Source organism: Schistocerca cancellata, chromosome 2, assembly GCF_023864275.1.
Source record: "Schistocerca cancellata isolate TAMUIC-IGC-003103 chromosome 2, iqSchCanc2.1, whole genome shotgun sequence".
Classification (NCBI taxonomy): Eukaryota; Metazoa; Arthropoda; class Insecta; order Orthoptera; family Acrididae; genus Schistocerca; species Schistocerca cancellata.
Window position 1 is genome coordinate 340,260,443 of NC_064627.1, and position 20,444 is coordinate 340,280,886.

The 20,444-nt window shown below is 39.7% G+C and overlaps 1 protein-coding gene across 1 annotated transcript in view; it reads left to right on the top strand.

The window, feature by feature from the left end:
- Positions 1 to 11,888: 11,888 nt before the first annotated feature.
- The window catches only part of LOC126161724 (chloride intracellular channel exc-4), a 179,126-nt gene continuing 170,570 nt past the window's right edge, over positions 11,889 to 20,444 (top strand). The window contains exon 1 of the mRNA XM_049917762.1: positions 11,889 to 12,048. Within this exon, the coding sequence (XP_049773719.1) occupies positions 11,980 to 12,048 (69 nt within the window). The 5' untranslated portion in view covers positions 11,889 to 11,979. The remainder of the gene's footprint in view (positions 12,049 to 20,444) is intronic.

The following is a 20,444-nucleotide window of genomic DNA, read 5'->3' on the forward strand; positions in this document are numbered from 1 at the left end:
CTTTCGGTTTGAAAAATGCACCAGCAACTTTTCAAAGACTACTCGATGGAGTATTGCGAGGACTCAAAACTCAGCAATGTTGTTTATATCTAGACGATATTATGGTATTCTCGAAAGACATTAATGAACATGCTGTGCGTCTGCGTAATGTTTTTCAGAGAATTAGAAAAGCTAAATTAACATTAAATATGGAAAAATGTAGTTTTGCATTGACAGAGGTTACATACCTAGGGCATATCATTAGTGAAAAAGGAATTAGAACAGATCCTCGATTAATTTCGGCAGTTAAGGACTTCCCAACACCACAACGTGTTAAGGAAGTACAAAGTTTCATTGGTCTCGCATCGTATTACCGAAAATATGTTCAAAATTTTGCTGAAATTGCCCTACCCTTAACCCAATTATTGAAAAAGGGTGCATAATTTCATTGGTCTGAAGATTGTGAATCTGCATTTCAAACCTTTAAAGATAAGTTAACACACAGTCCAGTATTAGCCTACCCAGATTATAATAAAGAATTTATTTTATCCTGTGACGCAAGTGGTCATTCAGTAGGAGTTGTTTTGAGTCAGAATATTAATGGCGCAGAACACCCCATAGCCTACACTTCGAGACAACTAACAACAGCAGAAAGAAATTATTTCACAACGGAGAAAGAATTGTTAAGTGTTATTTATGGTATCAAATACTTTAAATGCTACTTGTATGGTAGGAAATTCAAGGTCATTACAGACCACCCAGCTTTAAAATTGTTGCTTGGGTTAAAGGATCCATCTAGTCGTCTCACCCGTTGGGCCCTATGTCTTTCCAAAATGGATTTCGAAGTTATCCATAAACCATGCAAAAAACACACAAATACAGATTGTCTAAGTCGGAAAATAACACTTTTGGAAGCAACAGGCCGAGATACTGAGGATTGGAGAAAGGTACAGGTGAGGATACAGAATGCAAAAAATATGCAACTCAAAAACAATTTTGCTTTGAAGATGGTGTATTATGCCGTAAAACAAAACTTGGACAGCGAATTGTTGTTCCCCAACACCTTAGACAAGAAATAATGGCAGAGGCCCACGACCATATTCTTGCAGGACACGGTGGACAGCGGACAACCGAAAGACGCGTAGCAGAGCGATTTTGGTGGCAAACCAGAAAGCAGGATGTTGCGCAGTACATTCGTAATTGCATTGCGTGCGCACAACGAGCCGAACTTTCTTGTTCAAAAATACCCTTACAGAGGCTCCCCGAGGCTTCATGTCCATTTCAAATCTGTGGACTGGATCTCTACGGGCCATATCATAAAACATCGGCTGGTAATAAATATGTTCTCACGATTATAGATCACTTTTCACGCTATCTAGCTATGGTGAGTCTCCCAGATCAGCAAGCAAATACAGTTGCCCAAGCTTTAGTTAATAACTGGATACTTAAATTTGGCGTACCTGAAGCTATTATCACAGATCAGGGATCTAATTTTATGTCTGAATTAATGAAACAGCTATGCCACTTACTAAAACTACGTAAATTACGCACAACTCCATTACACCCTCAGTGCAACGGGCGCACAGAAAGAGTTCATTGGACAATTGGCAAGATGCTTAGTTATTATATTAACGAACAACATTCTAATTGGGATACGTATTTACCAATTATCATGTCGGTATACAATGCCAAAACGCATGAAGCAACTGGCATGCACCTTATGAAGTGGTCTATGGGAGAAAATTGCCGTCCCCTTTTGATGTAATCAGGCAGAAAAACGGAAAAGTCGGAGAAACAGTAAGAGATTTCAGTCGAATGATGAAGGATGTACGGAGAAAGGTTCAAAAATCTAATAGAAAGGCTTTGGAACGACAGGAAAGATTAGGTAATGCCCAAGCTAAATATCCAAATTACAAAATCGGTCAGTGGGTGATGCTGTCAACCCCATATATTGCGAAAGGAAAAACGAAGAAATTTGTAACAAACTACAGAGGTCCTTATCAAATTATTGAGATCACGTCACCAGTCAACGTTAAACTACAACTGCCCACCCGAACTACTATTGTCCATGCAAGTCGTTTAAAACCTTTTAAGGGCACTCCAGATGTAATTCCTTCAACAATAGTGTCTGCTTTTCCGAAGGATGGAGGAAGTACCCGAAAAGGAAAAAGAGTGGCCACGCCGGCACAACATACAGACATGGCACCATACAATCTTTGACCAAGAGTGCGAATGTCCTAGTGTAATCTCAGTAGACTGTGGATAGTATACAAATGTAGATAATAAATAAGTGATAATGGTTTACTTTTTTAAGACAAACGAAGTTGAACGTAGGAACATGTAGATCTTGTAGTTAACAATGTATTCCTTCTTTTCTTTGTTTTTGTTTTTACTAGGTTGGTAGGTCCATAACCATGTTGTTGCTTTTTCCAGAAAACGCCATGTAAGCATTTCCTACACAAAACCTGTCCTACCTCAATGACTCCCTTGACAGTTCCCTTCTGAAGTCATTAGATACGTTCACAAATTCAAAGCAAGGAAAAATTGATGCCAATGTTATGATGCGACATGTCTTAAAATTAAAAGGTGAACACAAAACTAAAATTATAATGCTAGGAATGGGTAATTCTGGAACCTTTGTGTTGGCGTTTCTGCTTTGTATAGTTTTGTTTTACTTAAGACGAAAAAATAAGCCAAATAATAATATACCACTTCATCAAACCCCTGTTAACTGGATACCACATTCTTAACTGGTGTACTTCAGTGGTTACTTTTGAGCATTAGTGTATTAATTTTGTTTATTGTACTTCACTCTTTACTAAACAGTCTTATGTTAAAGTAAACAATACTGTAGAATAGATATTCTTGCATTAATATAGGGTAGATTAAACAGGTGTTGCTATGTAACTTTCTAAGTGAATAATCTATTTTTGTTTATTCATTGTCATGTCCGCCGCTCGTGGTCTCGCGGTAGCGTTCTCGCTTCCCGAGCACGGGGCCCGGGTTCGATTCCCGGCGGGGTCAGGGATTTTCACCTGCCTCGAGATGACTGGGTGTTTGTGTTGTCCTCATCATTTCATCATCATCCATGAAAGTGGCGAATTTGGACTGAGCAAAGATTGGGTAATTGTACGGGCGCTGATAACCACGCAGTTGAGCGCCCCACAAACCAAACATCATCATCATCCTTTATTCATTGTCATCAAGATTTGTTACACTTATTATAACCATTTCTGTGTGAACTATGTGATTCATGGGCGTACAGTGCTTTTGTAAAGTGATAAAATATTTTCAACATACTTAATGTGAAGCATGTGTAATCTTCTAAGTCGAGAGTTTTCATTGCTTATGTTAGTGCTTTTCCAGTGTGAAAAGTGGAGGAAGGTTGAGTGGTAAATTCGAGGGCGAAATTCTCCGAAGGGTGGAGGAATGTTGAATGGTACTTAAGTAAATAAATTAGTGAAATCAAAGTGAAGTAGAAATTAGAATATAAATGAAAAACTTGGTTTAGTTTAGAGAGTTACATACTGGCAAACAGCGGGCAGAACAGCAGAACAGAAGAGACAGTGACCGTGAAGTCAGCAAGTTCCACAAAAGTGGGTGCTGTCGATTCAGCCATCAGGGCATCGCCCAACCGGCTCACGTGTTTCTTAGTTGTCGCATGTGAGCAAAGGCCCTCGCCTACATCCCAAGATCCAATGACCGACGTTAAGAAGATTCTTCGAGAAGCTTTTCAACGTGACAGAAGAGGCAATGACCGGCTCACGTGTTTCTCAGTCGTCACATGTGTTCAAAGGCCCTCGCCTACATTCCAAGAGCCAATGACCGACGTTAAGAAGATTCTTCGAGAAGCTTTTCAACGTGACAGAAGAGGCAATGACCGTGAAGTCGTTCACCTCCAGTAAACTGAAGTGAATAAATACGCGAGACGCAGTGGGCCCGACAGACGAAGACGAGAGACGAAGAAGTGAAGAAGCGTAGCAGTAGTTTTCAGTCAGTTTCGGTGCTGAAGACCGTCATGTAAGAAGAGACTGCATCATGCACAGACGCACCAAGTCCGCCGCTGTAATGGAATAGCAAGCAGCAGCCGCAACGCCAGAAGACAGAAGTTAAAAGGTATTTGAAGTCTAATTTTTACATACCCGGGTGACTCGTCCGTGACACTGGCCTTCCCCCGCCGCGCCACTCCGCTGGCCGACGCACAACACACACGGCTGCTTAGAGAAGAGAAACACTGAGACTCTGCATCCAAGGTATCACCATCCGATGCACGACTTTGCTCGCAATAATTAAACGGGCCACCTCGCGCTGCGCGTCTCCAGTCAGCTGGGCGAGACGTCGATACGAGATACACACCGCTACACGTAATCAGACGCCGCCGCCACCGCCGCTGCCGCAACAGAAGGCTACGCAAACGACACAGCTGCCATTCTCCGAACCAGAACATCCAGTAAGATACAGTTGTACGAAACTTTCAATAAAAGTTATCTTATGTAAAAATGCTGTTTCATTCTACCTCATACCTGAGCCAAGGAAGAACCCACCCTGCCCACATGTTCTCGAGAGAGAAAAGTTAATTTATTTAATATTTTCACCCTGACAGAATGCTTTAGAATGCTCATCCTGAAAATTGACAGCATCAAAAGAGAAAACCCAGTTACATTTAGTGATAGAAGTGTTACATTTAGTGAGGAATGTTTCCTGAAAGTTTGGCCATACCTTTTTGTAGCACCCTGTATAAGTACTGGTGCCGACTCCACCCACTACCACATGATTCTTGTTTTGTAAAACCCTTGCACAATGATCCTACAGACTTGGCTAAGACATGCACTGGGCTTGAAAATACTTGTGGCCTGGTTCCTGTCACCTAATTTTTCCTGCAGGATCTGGCCCAAACCTCTCACATGGCTACTACCTGACAATAGAACTTTACTCCTACTTTCTATTATTTTAAATAGTTTCCTAGTAAAATTCTGTTGAGTGTTGATTACACTCCACTTGAGCCTCATCCTTAGTTGATGAGGTAGCAAGGCAAATCTATTTTTTGTGCCAATGATGAAACTATCATGCTCTTCTATTTCTGTGGCCCATCTTCCTTGCTACCACTTCCCATCTGCCTTCACCCTCACCCATCTTAGCCTCATCACTTCCCATCAGAAACGATTGTAAAAGGCAAGTGCCACATCTGGTGTAAGAAGGAAAAACAGTGTTTTGTAATAGACAGAAAATAGAGCTGATCTACGTAACAGAGAAAAATTCATAAAGAACAGCAAACATATCTATGGAAACCAAACATTTACCCAAAATATAGTTGAGAAAAATAAGGTGAACTGTGCGATCTCTGTAGCAGAAATGTCGTAAACAAATAAAAATCGAAACCTGCTGCAGCAAAAGAGAGCTTATGGATGGCAATTAATTCATCCCAGATCAAGAAGAATTCAACAGAAGCAACTGAACAAATAGGGAAGCCAGTCAAAGAAGAATATTCAACTGAAGATGAATTTGAAGAAGAAGTTCAATAGGGGAAAGGGAAACAGTGCTTGCTGCATTCTTGAACAACTTTTCTTAGACCGTCTGGAACTGCGTGACCGCTACGGTCGCAGGTTCGAATCCTGCCTTGGGCATGGATGTGTGTGTTGTCCTTAGGTTAGTTAGGTTTAAGTAGTTCTAAGATGTTAAGTCCCATAGTGCTCAGAGACGTTTGAACCATTTTTTTCTTAGACCACAGGAAAAGCGAAACCTACAGGCTTAACGTCACCTGCAGAGGAAGAAAAAGCTCCATCAAATGGTCATCAGCGCAGAAAGAGAAAGAATCAGTGTCATCCCATTTCATCGACTTTTTTTTAGTCCACAACCACAGGAAAACAACGTTAAAATAAATACAAGAGAAATAAAAGCCTCACCAGGTGTGCTTGTAATAATATGTCGAAATATGTAGTCCATATAAAATGAACTTTTGAACTCATAGGCAGCCATAAATAACACTGATACCGAATTAAGATTCACAGATCTATGTGTAACAGATCACTGAGTCATTGAAAATGAAACTAAATATATAAATCTAGAAAACCACAAATTAATATCACACTTTTGTGGAAAACAGATCACAAATGGAAGCAGTTGCAAGTTGGTAAAGGAAAGCCTGAACAGCCCAGTGGCAATAGTTCCCATTGACAAATATTCTGTAGAAAAGCATTCCAAATCCAGTGGAGTAAAACAAGGACAGTGAAAGAAAAAGGGTGGGCATATGCCATGACTGATGAAGGGTTTACTTGTATACTGTAAAAAACTAAACAGCTTTATACAGTTAGCAAAAATAAGCACACATCAGATCATTTTGATGAATATAATAAACCCTACAAAAATATTTACAACAAGATGCTTAAATCTGCAAAAAAATTTTGTAAGAAGCATGACTGCTCAATTATTGAACAGCCAGGAGCGCATGGAAGCTAATTAACAAAGAAACAGGAAAACTGTTGGACAATAACAGCAAGTGCCTAAAGCTGATATTAGACAATAGAAAAATAGAAGATCGCTTTGCTGCTAGTAGCACTTACAATTAATATTTTATCAGCATATGCCAAGGGCTTACACAAAATGACAAAAATGATCCTAAGCAAGTTCTACAGCTGCTTAAAAATAAGGAAGACTCCACCACTAACTCTTATTATTTATTTCCTAAAACATAGCAATGATAAAGAAATTCGTTAATAAAGCCTCCACTGACTTAAATGGGCTTTCAAATAAAATTTTAAGGATAATGACATATGAAATGGCCAAACTGCTCTAGCACTTAGTTAATTTTTGTCTGACAGAAAGTAGTTTCCAGATAGAATAAAAATAGCTAGAGTTTTACCACAATGCAAAAATGGAGATGTACTGCACTATCATAACTACAGGACAGTTAGCCTACTGCCCACTTTCACAAAAGTTATTGAAGAAATAATATACACTAGATTTACAACATATTTTAAAAGAAAAGGCATCGTAAATGGTAGACAGTTTTGATTCCAGAAAGAAAAACCAACAGTTTCAGCATCATTTGAAGGTTTAAATATAACCTCAGACGAATTAAATCAAAGCTAAGAGGCTCTTGATTTATTCTGGGTTTTATCGGAATCTTTCAACCTGGTTGGCCATAATAGTTTAATAAGGAAACTTGATCACTAAGGAATTAGAGGAACATCTTTAATATCATTACATTATACACGCAAAATAGGAAACAAGTAGCAGAAATACAATTTGAACAAAAGAAATTTTTATCGAAATTTCAACAAATAAGTCACGGTGTACCACAAGGCAGCATATTAGGACCCCTGTTGTTTTTGATATACGAATGACTTACCTCTTAACATTGAAAACAAAATTATTATTTTTACAGATGGTAGCTCTGGCATAACCATTGACGCAAATTTACATGACATCATAACAAAAGGCAGGTTTATACTTAGGGCCTCAGAACGTAATTAGCTGATTCTCAATCAAAAGAAAACTAAAACAATACTATTTAGGAATGACAATACAAGCAGTATAGAGTAATTACACAACCGTAACAACTAGATTTGAATGCAGTTCAAGTAAACAAATTCTTAGGGCTCGCTAGTGAAAACTGGAAAGACCTCATTGTTACTGTAACAAGCAAACTCAGTCCAGGTATATTTATTCTCAGAGACATCAAACCATTAGTAACAGAAGATGCTGTGCAAATGGTGTATTTCTCATATTTTAATGCCATTGTGCGCTATGGAATAGAAATATAGAGTCATTTGAGTTTAAAAAAATTCAAATTGCAAAAAGTAACCATTAGAATAATGGTAATGCAAGAAGAACAAATAGCTGTAGTCCACTATTCAAACAACTTAAATTTTCAAATTATTACAATATATATGTATATACAATAGTAAAGGTTCTGTGGAAACATGAAAACAAGTTCAATAAAAATGAAGAAATACATCATAATGTGACCAGAAGCTCTATGAACTTATGATTTTCACAACACAATACAGCTAAACTAGAAAGAAGTGGCAATAAAACCATACAATTGTTTACCATCGCATATTTACAAAATTAGCTTGAAAGAGAAGAGCAAACGACAAGACTATTGCCTATAGAAAGTCCTTTCTCTTCAGTCAATGAATACATACTAATTGCAAAAAAAGAAATAGGCATACTCTGTAATGGAACTGAAATATGCATAGATAGATATGTAATAAATTGGAGATGCATTCTTATGTATGATAGAGTAGAAATAGAATCAGTGTAGGTGGAATGGAAAGTAAACACAAATTGTATAATTATGTCTGATGCATCTGTATTTAAAAATTATGTACCTTGATAATTAATGAGTGTATATGATCGTTACTCTCGATAAACTTACATTGCAAATATGTACTTTGATCTGATCCATATATGTACATCCAAAGCTGTTGAATAAACAAATAAATAAATAAACTTTGAAAACACCCTGACATGATGGTCAGTGGAAACTGAAGCCCCTTCCAAACGCAACTATCTTTCTATGCAGATATCTGTGTAAACGTTAGTGCATGGAATAAATGACTGCAAATGTGGTGTGTTCACACTACACAAGTTCCGATCAACTACTCGCCTGACATTTGTCAGTCTAGAAAAAAAATTCCAGCAGCAGTCGACAAGGCTGTCACAACCTTAAAGCTTATTTCATTTATTTATAAATTATTAACAGAGCATGTTCTGTTATAGTCTGTGTTTGTAACTTGTGTCACATAATGAATGACTTGCAAGAAACAGAAAGAGCGATTAACATGTTCTAGCCATTGACAGCTTAAGCGAAGGCAGTTTTTTCACATAAATATATTTCATGATTTGCAAGGCAAACTTGACAACTGGTGTAATTATTTGAAGATAGGTTTGGAAATATTTATTTGTCCTGTGATGCTCATCTCTCATATACAATATATACAATAACCATACAGTAAAGCTGCATGCCCTGGGGATAAATTATGGTTTTAGTTTCCCCTTGCTTTCAGCTATTCGCAGTACCAGCACAGGAAGGCCGTTTTGGTTAGTGTTACAAGAAGGAAAGGCAAACCTACATTTCTAGCATTTGTAGACTTAGAGAAAGCTTTTGACAATGTTGACTGGAATACTCTCTTTCAAATTCTGAAGGTTGCCGGGGTAAAATACAGGGAGCGAAAGGCTATTTACATTTTGTACAGAAACCAAATGGCAGTTACAAGAGTCGAGGGACATGAAAGGGAAGCAGTGGTTGGGAAGGGAGTGAGACAGGGTTGTAGCCTCTCCCCGATGTTATTCAATCTGTATATTGAGCAAGCAGTAAAGGAAGCAAAAGAAAAATTCGGAGTAGGAATTAAAATCCATGGAGAAGAAATAAAAATGACGTAGTTCTGTCAGAGACAGCAAAGGACCTGGAAGAGCAGCTGAACGGAATGGGCAGTGTCTTGAAAGGAGGATACAAGATGAACATCAACAAAAGGAAAACGAGAATAATGGAATGTAATCGAATTAAATCGGTTGATGCTGAGGGAATTAGATTAGGTAATGAGACACTTAAAGTAGTAAAGGAGTTTTGCTATTTGGGGAGCAAAATAACTGATGATGGTCGAAGTAGAGAAGATATAAAATGTAGACTGGCAATGGCAAGGAAAGCGTTTCTGAAGAAGAGAAATTTGTTAACATCGAGTATAGATTTAAGTGTCAGGAAGTCATTTCTGAAAGTATTTGTATGGAGTGTAGCCATGTATGGAAGTGAAATATGGACGATAAATAGTGTGGACAAGAAGAGAATAGAAGCTTTCGAAATGTGGTGCTACAGAAGAATGCTGAAGATTAGATGGGTAGATCACATAACTAGTGAGGAGGTATCGAGTAGAATTGGAGAGAAGAGGAGTTTGTGGCACAATTTGACTAGAAGAAGGGATCAGTTGGTAGGGCATATTCTAAGGTATCAAGGGATCACAAATTTAGTTTTGGAGGGCAGCGTGGAAGGTAAAAATCGTAGAGGGAGACCAAGAGATGAATACACTAAGCAGATTCAGAAGGATGTAGGTTGCAGTAGATACTGGGAGATGAAGAAGCTTGCACAGGATAGAGTAGCATGGAGAGCTGCATCAAACCAGTCTCTGGACTGAAGACCACAACAGTCTCTCATATAATATGGAAAAGTACTTTTAAGAGGATAGGAATTATTCCATAGTAGTGGGTGACGCTGACAAAATTCCTGGCAAGAGGAAGAGCTTTAAGGAGGTAAAATTCTTTACTGCAGTCTCGAAACAAGAAATGAATGAAATAATACACGACACATGTGAAGCTATTTATTCTTACCTGGATGGGGATTTCATGAGGGCAAGTAAAGTAGTTCAATTATCTAAGATACTTGATGTGACAATTTACAGATAATATTTTTTACAGTTTTAGATGTGTTTCAAACTTTGCATATTCTTAGAAAGCGTAGAGGTGGGCAATAAGCTATAGTTTAGTTGGTTTCTGAGTCGTGATTTTCAGTTCGCTGTTCAAGACTTTTTACCAGAACATAAAACTCCATTTTGAAATCTAGATAGTGATTCATAGTCAACCTGGAAAGTCTTTTCTTCTAGTATTGTGTTAGTGAACTCCACAGTTCAACTTTAATTCACTCTTGTTATGAAACACATAGTGTTTTAGAAAGTAAAACAAATGTAAGAATCCCTACGGTCCTTGAAGACACTGCTGCAAGCTAATTCATTATCAATTTAAAACAACATTGTGATTGCATTTTTCTGTATAATAAATAGGGACCTACTTGTTTTTGCCGTACTGTCACCCTAAGATCAGGACAAAGGACTGTAGGGCCTACTGAGTGAAAGTATGCTAGGAATCCTTCTTGCATGTCAACATTTTGAGAGAGCTGTCTAAGTGCAAAATAAGCAGAACTCAGACTTTCGTTAAAGTTAACCACATTCCAGGGCCACCTGAGTTTGTCGAAATTATTTTTGTTAGTAGCATCTAAAAGAGGAATTTAGTAAAACTCTATGTTAATATCTGCAGGTATTTCCCTCAGTTGTTACTAGTATGCTTTTTTCCTTAAAGATCAGTAATAGAACTGCAAAAGAAAGATAGTAATTACCGTTATCTACAAGATAAACGTAAACTATATTTCATATGATATGTCTTTATTAGGATCGCTCAGGAAGTAGAGGACGAGAAAATGCCAGGAACTGGTTCGTAAATTTCGTCATGTCCGGAGCCAGATCGAACAGATTTTGTCACTTTGCTTAACTCTATGAGCTAAATAGTCGGCACGAGTTTCTTTGTTTTATTACCATTTCCCTGTTTTTCAGTGATCAACCACTCGTAATTTCTCTGTTAAAGAATTTTACGCAGCTACCCTCTTTTCTCTATCATTGTATGCCTTTCTCTTAATTTTCCACAGACATATCTGACTCTGATATATTTCAATGTGTTCAGCAATGAACCCTCTAGAGCACTGACGAGTATGTGTCATTTTACAATTCACTGTGCACGCATGGACGAGAAACAATAGACCGATCAAACAGCTGATTTAAACATGCTTCGGTCGGCAGATTTATTGAAATCTTCTGATCACACGCCACGATTTGTCTGTGCAGAGGTAACTGCAGCCCTCAGCTTTGAGCAATTTTGCTCAAACTATAAACTCCAACTTCCAGGTTTGTGCACATCTCATACTTCCACATATCTTCCGTCTGTGCAGATGTGATGTGTATGGGTATTTCTGCAGACAGATGGTTGTGTGTGAAAGAGCTTTAAAATATTAGATCGTTAGATCCACTAGCAGAAAGTTTGGTCGATGATATAAGTTTATCTTTACCGTCGGGTTCTCTCACGCGTGATGTGGAGTATCTTGAAGGCTATATCAAGTGCGTTCTGTTCTTTGGACTCGTGGGAAGTTAACGTCTTTGACACATTGCGGCAAAGTGAGTTTAGTCGTGTTGTGAGGAGTAGGTGTCATCTTAAAAGTGTCATTCTCGGCTTGCTACGATGGCTGATGAATATACCAACGGGGCTCCAGAGAACGGGAATGTACCGGAGATTGAACTGATCATCAAGGTAGTAATTTAATTTAAGATGCAGTTGATATTATGTTGTGTAGTTCATAACTGCCAGAGGTGAAAATGGCTGATACAGAATTTGAAATATTGAAATTTCCATACTGAATGTGCGGAATAAAACGTCTTCAATGCATCTTTGTTACGTAGTTATGTAGTCGTCTTCAATTCACTGTACATTTCTTCCTCGCATTTTTCGTGATTGTTTGGTAGTAGCGTATTTTTAGGATTTCGTACGCAAATGCTGAGAGTCGTTCTTTATTCGCACATACTATTATCAGCGTATTTTGTTGCTCGTTGAATTTCACGTTAGTAGACCGCGTATTTACCGTGATGCAAAACTCATTTCAGATGTTGACACTCGATTTTTTTCTTTAAAAAAACATTAAGGTGAGCCTCTTAAACATTCATTGAAAGCTTGTGACGAAATATTGAGGAAACGACTCAGGTGACTAAAACCTGCGTCCGGTATCGGTTTTCCTGGTTTAGTGCGGTGCCTCGCAAATTGTTCAGAAACGGAGTTAATTTATCGTTATAATGTGGTTGAAAGGCTATTTGTTACCGGGGAACGTGATCAACCTACGTATGAACTATCGTTGCGTTTCTACCACTGCGGATATGTAACATTTTATTTCAGTAATATTAACCGAAGATTTTTAGTCACTGCCGAGGGTAACATCGGTTGGATTGATATCGTTGCCTGCTTGTATTTTCTTTGTATTTAATTCGTTGGCATGAACCACTAAATGTGTAGGCCCTTTTTTTTACAGAAAATTCCTTGCACTCTTAGATGAATTTCTAATGTGGCTTTTTAAATACCTGTAATAGCTCTTCTGAAAAGTTTGGCTTGGTTCCTGTGATCCATTTGGGTATTGTTTTTTTTTCTAGGATATTAACTCAGGCGAATGTTTTCATTTCAAAATAAGCAACTGAAATAACTGGCGGTTATTTAATTTTGCAGGCGCGAAGTAAAGTGCTATGTTGGCTGGAAATAAGAATTTGTTTTGCACACTTCCTTGCTACAGTTGGGTAGGTTGGTGTTACGTGGAACATGAAAATAATTTTGTCTGACAAAAGCATTCACGTTGTGACCAGTGTGGGACTGGGACATGTTTTGAGAGGTTAGGCATACTGCCTTTTGTGGTTGCATTGCTCAAGTCACTTCTCGAACAGCCATTTTCAGCTCACTATATCTGACGAGTTATTCATGTTTAGATGCATCTGTGATTCAAAATTAAATGGTAGGCTACACTTTTTAGGACAGTTACTTGGCAAAAATTTAAATAATTTTAAAAGTTCAACTAAGCTGGTAGTTCTGGTGGTGTATAAAAAGTTTTTAGTGTTTTGGATATGCTTGTCAATGCAGAAAACTTCGGGCCATCAATGAAAGAGGAAGAGGACAAAGTTTTTTGACCGCATTAATGTTGTGCATAAATGATGCACACTCTTATGTTTGATATACTGGAATTGACTCACTTACAGGGTTATAGAAAAATTATGCTTATATTAAGCTGGTTGTGATATTACTAAACAACCATTTGCCCCATCAGTGGATACAATTACTGTTCTTTTGGGGTTGTCACTGTCCTTTCAGTGTTAAGTATAACAGGGTATTTTTACTCTGGCAATTTTGGCTTTAAAGTTTAAATATTCATCAGTAGGCATTCGTTGTATAAGATGTTTTTCTAGGCCACTGGTTAGCACTTCTTGGCTGAAAGTTTACTATAGAGAAAGTTTCAGATTTGTAACAAAGGGGAAGTTAGTGTAGTGCTACAGTCATGGTGTGGATTGGGAAGTGTTAGTTTCACACACAGGATTTTTCATTCTGCTCTGATTTAACAAAGAGATTTTGAATGTGGCTACAGATGAATGTAAGAATGCACTGTATAGAAGGTGGATAGTATTACTTGTTCCAGAGATGGCTTTGTTGTTGCTCTGATCAGCTGACAGGTGCAGTCACTCAGGTCTAACCTTCTTTCCTCTGTTTAGGTAGGCATAGATATGTTACACATTTTATATGGTTCGCTGGTTAATACACTACTAATATTCAGTAGGAGCAGTTGGTCTAGGTTTATATTTGCTTTGGTGTCCATAAGTGCCAGGATGATTCTGTGATGGGCCAATAAAATTACAATCTTCTTAGTTTGTTGTAACTCTGTTGGTGGAATATTAGGCTGTAGTCTGACAGCACAGACCTAGTTGCAAATAAACCACCCCATTAATGAAGATTCTGCTGTACTTGTCTTCAAATGAAATTTATCTTAGTGGCATTTTCAATATATAAGATTTTGTTTGTCAATGGAAAATGGTCAGTGATTTGTGAAATGTCATTCCTATAAATGAATGTTTGTAGACCTACCTTGACTCAGTGGCATTTTCCTTGAGCTTATTCTGTGATTAACTTAATGTGATGTCAGGGAGGGAACTTACTCTTCTGTAGTAGGTGCTTTTTTTCTTTTTGTCAGTGAGTGAAAGCTCAAATCTTTATACCTGCATATATCATTTGTGGTAAGTTGGTGAGAATGTAAGTATCAATAGGTTTCACTTATTTGCTGTTTATGGAAGTTAATAATCTTGAAATGTGATTTAAAAACTTCATAGCAGATAAGATTGCTATATGGCCTTAGTCAATGTGTGGCTTTCCTCAATCTGAAGTTAGGTCCGAACATTGCAGTGCTTTACTACACCTTGTCCTGTGATCTGTAAAAAGTTACCCTGTGGGTTACTTGGAGGCCACCAATTTAATGTAGACTGATACATTGTGCAACTTACTTTTGTCAGGAAATGATTACCATAGGTGAAACAGTCTTCAGTCTGGAGACTGGTTTTTTATGGTGCTCCACACTAGTCTGCTTAGCACAGCTCTTTTCATCTCTTTGTAATGCCCGAACATGTATCCAGTTGAACTTGTCATATGCTGGACTCCCTGTACAAATGTTACAAACTAGTCCATTCCCTTCCTCCCACATACTTTCTTGTTTCACCAAATTAATAAATCTTTCAGCACTCAGGCTGCTTCCCAAATCAATTCAGTGTGCATCTCTTAGTTGTCTTACCTGCACATTTCTCTTGGTGCAAGTACACTCCAAAAGCTTCTAGTAGACTTGAAATTGGTATATATTTTTAAAATATTTTCTTGTTATTGCCGACTTCCATTTTATATCTTAATTCTCTGATCAGTTACTTTGTTGCCACAACAGCAATAGACTTACCCATTACCCTTCTCTTATTGGTATTAATCATATAACTTATTTTCGAGACTTGATCCATTCTGTTCAGTTACTCTTCTAAGTCCAATACTGTCTGACAGAATTAAAATGTCATCGGTGACTGATTTTCTCCTAACTTCAACTGGCCCACTCTGATATTTCTCATAATCTTATGCACTGAGTCTGATTTGTTCAAAAGTTAGATTACCTTTCATTCTGTTTTATGCCTGATAGACACAACTTGACCAGAAGAAGGGATCGGTTGGTAGGACATGTTCTGAGGCATCAAGGGATCACCAATTTAGTATTAGAGGGCAGTGTGGAGGGTAAAAATCGTAGGGGGAGACCAAGAGATGAATACACTAAGCAGATTCAGAAGGATGTAGGTTGCAGTAGGTACTGGGAGATGAAGCTTGCACAGTATAGAGTAGCATGGAGAGCTGCATCAAACCAGTCTCAGGACTGAAGAAACGCTAGGCAACAGGAAAAATAATGAATTTGTGGTCTGTGACTCGGGACAGACCTAGTGTCCAGTGGCAGGCGATATACATTTGCCCTCGCCTTCAATTGCGGCACAAATGCAGTGCATCTAAGGGCGTGTGTAGTGCCTGCCGTTTTGTACAAGGAGGCGCGGCTTCCGGCCGCGGCCGCTCCGGCAACGCTGCGCCTGTCTTGACCCAGTAAACCCGGTGCACTGATAGCCCAAGGCGGTGCCGCCCGGCCCGCCGTTTTGCTCAAGTCACCGCGGCACCCAGACCAGGAATCACCACACAAGAAACGCCGGCCGTAAAGCTCTGGATTTACCACAATTTGGTGTGATTTTTACGTAATTATCATTTGAAAATGTGCGGCTCGGTGGATCAGTGCAGGACTACCAGTAGAAATGAGTTTGGTTTCCTGTCAGACCTAAATACTTCTGTATTTAACAGGTGTCACTTCAGTGTGCTAGAAGTACCAGCATTTTTCTTTACTGGATACTCTTCATTTGCTGTTAAAATTTGCACAAGGCAGAAGCTACTCATCTCCTTCACTCACATTTCCGGCAGACCTAAAATTCGCAGACCATTTCGAAATCAATTACTGCCACTCACAAGGTTTCACACCTATGATCAGATTGGATGTACTGCAAGTAACTTGTCCGTTAGCTGTTTGCTCATTTGGTGTTAGAGGGAACGACTCGCTTATCGGGTGTCAATGCTTTGCGTATTTTTTTTTACGGGAGAAAGCAAAACCAACAGATCGTGTGAGACTCATCAATAGTATATTCTCCATTATTTACAGCAGCCTGCCAACTCTGGGGCAACTTATCTATGCCGCGACTGTAGAAATCACTTGGATTTGAGGCGAACAACTCATGTTCCTCAAAGGATGTTCCTTGAAGATTGTTATAGGGGAAATGATCTGGGGGCGCAAGATAAGGTGAATAAGATGGGTGCGGAATGATTTTCCAACGCAGCTCGTGTGCCCTATTTGTCCTCCAGCAAAATGGAGGGGGTGGGGGCGGCGGCGGAATTATCGTGGAGAATCCTGTTCGTTGCTCTTGGATTGCGTCTCAAAGACTGTCGCTGTTCCACCATATGCATAATATCCTATGTGGATGCGCGCAGGTCTTCGTAGGGAGTAGCTGCTTTGTTCTGTCTCAGCCATTCCTTTCTTTTTCTTATATTAGCATAAGACACCATTTCTCGTAAACAATAACGGTACAGGACACGAATGGCCGGTGTTTACTAGCTAGTTGACAAGCAAGCAGAGATGCACGTGACCACACGCTGATTTTTGTGATTTTGGCTCACAGCATGCGGTACCCATCTACTAGATTTTTGCATCTTCCACATTGCATGAAAATCTTACCACCGTGGAATGTTCAATTTGGTCACATTTGCCAATTCTCGAGTACACTGACGGATCATTGCGGATTAAGCATTTCATCAAACCCCGAAGGTCTTCCTGAACTTGGAGTCACTAAAGTCAAAACGGCCCTCTTCAGAACGAGAAAAGTTTTCTTGCCGTGTCGTGTCCAGTGGCATTATCCCCATACGCGGCTGCCTTTGCTGCTGTCACCTCTGTTGATCGCAAGCATACCTTTCCACTTGTCAGCCCGTTTTCTATCGTCCACCTCTACTCGCTATCTCCAAATGAATGCCAACAATGATAGCAACAGTAAAATAAAAAATGACAATCTATAAACCCGTAGCTGCCGGAATACCAACATGCAAAACAACTCACCTAACTCGTGCACCAACCTAATAGTTACAAATCGGTTGAATCAGTCGCTGTCGGTTTGCGTAACAACTATTGTAGTTAAAGGTGTAAGGAATTTCAAGCCAACAAACAGCGTAAATTTGCATTTTTTCCTCAAGACAATAGTGAGGAGCTAACCTCTTTCTTGGTTGAGTGCCGGGTTCTATTGAGAAGTACTAGGTACTGTGTAGTGGCAGCGTTGTCCATAATCTCCCTCGTCTCTCCAGAAACGTTAAACTTAACGTTAGATCTAGAAAAACTGTGCGCGTCAGTGATAAGACTTAATATGCACGGCAGTGTCTTAATAAGCAAGCCTATATTTTGTGTATTATGTCGTACCATATGGATCCTAAATATGTTTGTAGATTCCAATCAGGCCAATCAACCATTAGGGAGTACCGTTTATCTTGTCGCCTTGAATTGCTGTATGTTTCTGGTGTCGGCGCGTTATAGAAGTTTCGCGGAGAGTGCAGCCGATGAAACGTGGCCGAAGGCGCTTCTTCTGTAAATAGCGGTGACCGAACGTGGTGCTTACTCTTAGTCAACACCAACACGGAGGCAGGCACTCCTGATTGCGCAAGCCTTTTGCCTTTGCCTTGGGTGCGCTGGCGTCACACTCGCCTTCTGAAAAGCAGGCATGTTAAAGCAGAGCCACCAGCTTCCAATAGAGCTGAGGCTAGTAATAGTTTCATAAATATTGAGGTTAATGGTTAACCATTACTTCGCGATTCGTTATCCACTAATTACTCATTTGTATCTGTTTCACTAAGCTGGTCTTCAGCGAATGCGCACCAGTCGAGGTAATTTGCACATAGACTGAGTGACTTCTCTAGGTTAAGTCCAACCATTGTAGTTTGTCTTGCAAAATTTCACTTGTGGTTGGTGAATGCTGTGGTTTTCCTTCAAAACAAAAAATACTACATAATTCCCTTGTGGGACCACTTGAACTCCTTTCTGCAAGGATCGATAAAAATAACTGCAGGACTACTCAATTAGGTATCACTTCATCAGTGGCCCACATCTGCATCTATGATTTCAGAGCCATAAGGGATGTAGTGCATTATTTTTACTTCACAACAAAGTAGACTGACAAACCATAGCGAATGGTTCGATGGATAGTCTCCGCCGGGCCATCCAAATTTGGTTCTTCAGTGTTATTTTCTAAATAGCTTAAGATAAATACAGGGGTTTCCTTGGAAAAGTCGCTTCCTTCCACAATCCCACAATTTGCTCCGTCTCAGGCCTCATTGCCGACGGAACGTGAACTCTGCTCTTCCTTTCTCATTTTTTCCCCGTAATGGAACACATATTCACTAAAATTAACTCAACTGCGTAATAAAGCTACTCGAAAGAATAACCTGGCTTCAGAAATCGACCGTTTCAAGTCTTAAAGTTATAAGCAGGAACGCTATGAATGAACTTTGTGGGAGTCAGATTGAAAGCTTTTTACTGAGTCTCAACGAAATCTTCACGAACAGTCGTTGAATGAAGTTCGTTTCTGTATACTACAGCTTCCACTGAAGGTAATCGGGAGTGAGATCATAATTAAGATTAATCCGTCACGGAAAATATTAATAACCCTTGAAGTTAAGACTGTTGAATCGGGAAGTCAAAAATGGAATACTGTTAAGGAAAATACTTGGGAGACATTACTGTTTTGCTGTTGACATTTTTGTTTTGCTCTAGTGGAAATTAACTTCAATAATAAAATTTGAAACTTGGCGTGAGCATAAATTAAGACTTACGGCAGTTGGATAAGAGAAGGAACAAACAGACTACAAATGGCCTTCTTTGCGGATACTTAATATACTGTCTGACAAAAGAAGTTAAGCATTGACAATACATGGCCGTATGTTAATGTAACTTCGTGCATGTACACATCATCGGCGAGTATTTACTGATTTGAGTCGCAATTACATGTTATCGGTAGAACATCTACTGAAGTGTATTAGTGTTAGTGTTCAATATTGTTACCACCTGGTAGAGTACATGAGGCTCGTGAAGAGCGTCAGACATTCGAGTGACCACCCGAAGAGCAGAGCGATGCCGCATTATCGCATGAGACAACTTTATAAGCTCGTGACATATTTGAAAGGGACTACATTATTGGTCTCCATTTGGCCGGCTGGTCAAATTGTGCAATACCCAGATCCGGATGTGGCAATGACCTGATGTTGGGCTGCATGGGAACCTAAGGGCAGGAATGCTTCTCAAGTTTGCAATAAACCATATTTGACCACACAAGGGAATATCGCAGTTTTGTGCACCAGGCACATTGTAACATCAGCGCCTGCCGTCAGAGACCAAGAAATGGACTCCCTGTAGTATTTTGTCGCCCCACACCATTGGTCGGAACCTAGCAGCAGCCAGACTAGGGAGTTACACCCCGTCCATCGGCTGCCGTTAGCACAGGACAAACGGCCGCGTTTGGAGTAGTGCCGCAACTGGGAAACGTGGACTGCTGATGGCGTCCCATTGTGTTCAGCGATGAATTGCGAACATGGCAGCGACCAGAGGTGGTGTCCCAGCCTCGCAATGTTTTGGAGCCACAGCGGTGTTACTCCTGGTCTTATGGTGTGGGAAGCCAACGGGTATGATGTCACGTCGTGGTTGGTAGTGATTGAGGGAACTGATGGCACAGCGGTCGCCACAAACGTCTTGCAACCTCATTGTGCGACAATGTCGTGTTGCCATTTTTCAACAGGGCAGTGCCCGTCCACGCATAGCATGTCTCTATGAACTGCCTGCATAACAAGATTGTACTCCAGTGACCAGCATCCGAAAACTTCCACAGATTTCTACGCAGTTTAACGTGTAAGATCAGCTCGGACATAAACTGTTACAGTGCCAGTATCCAGAATATCAGGGATATTCAGAGTCGTATCAGTGCATGTCTCCAGAACATTAAGGGAGGGGGGGGGGGCTGATGTGCAAAGTCATACAGCCA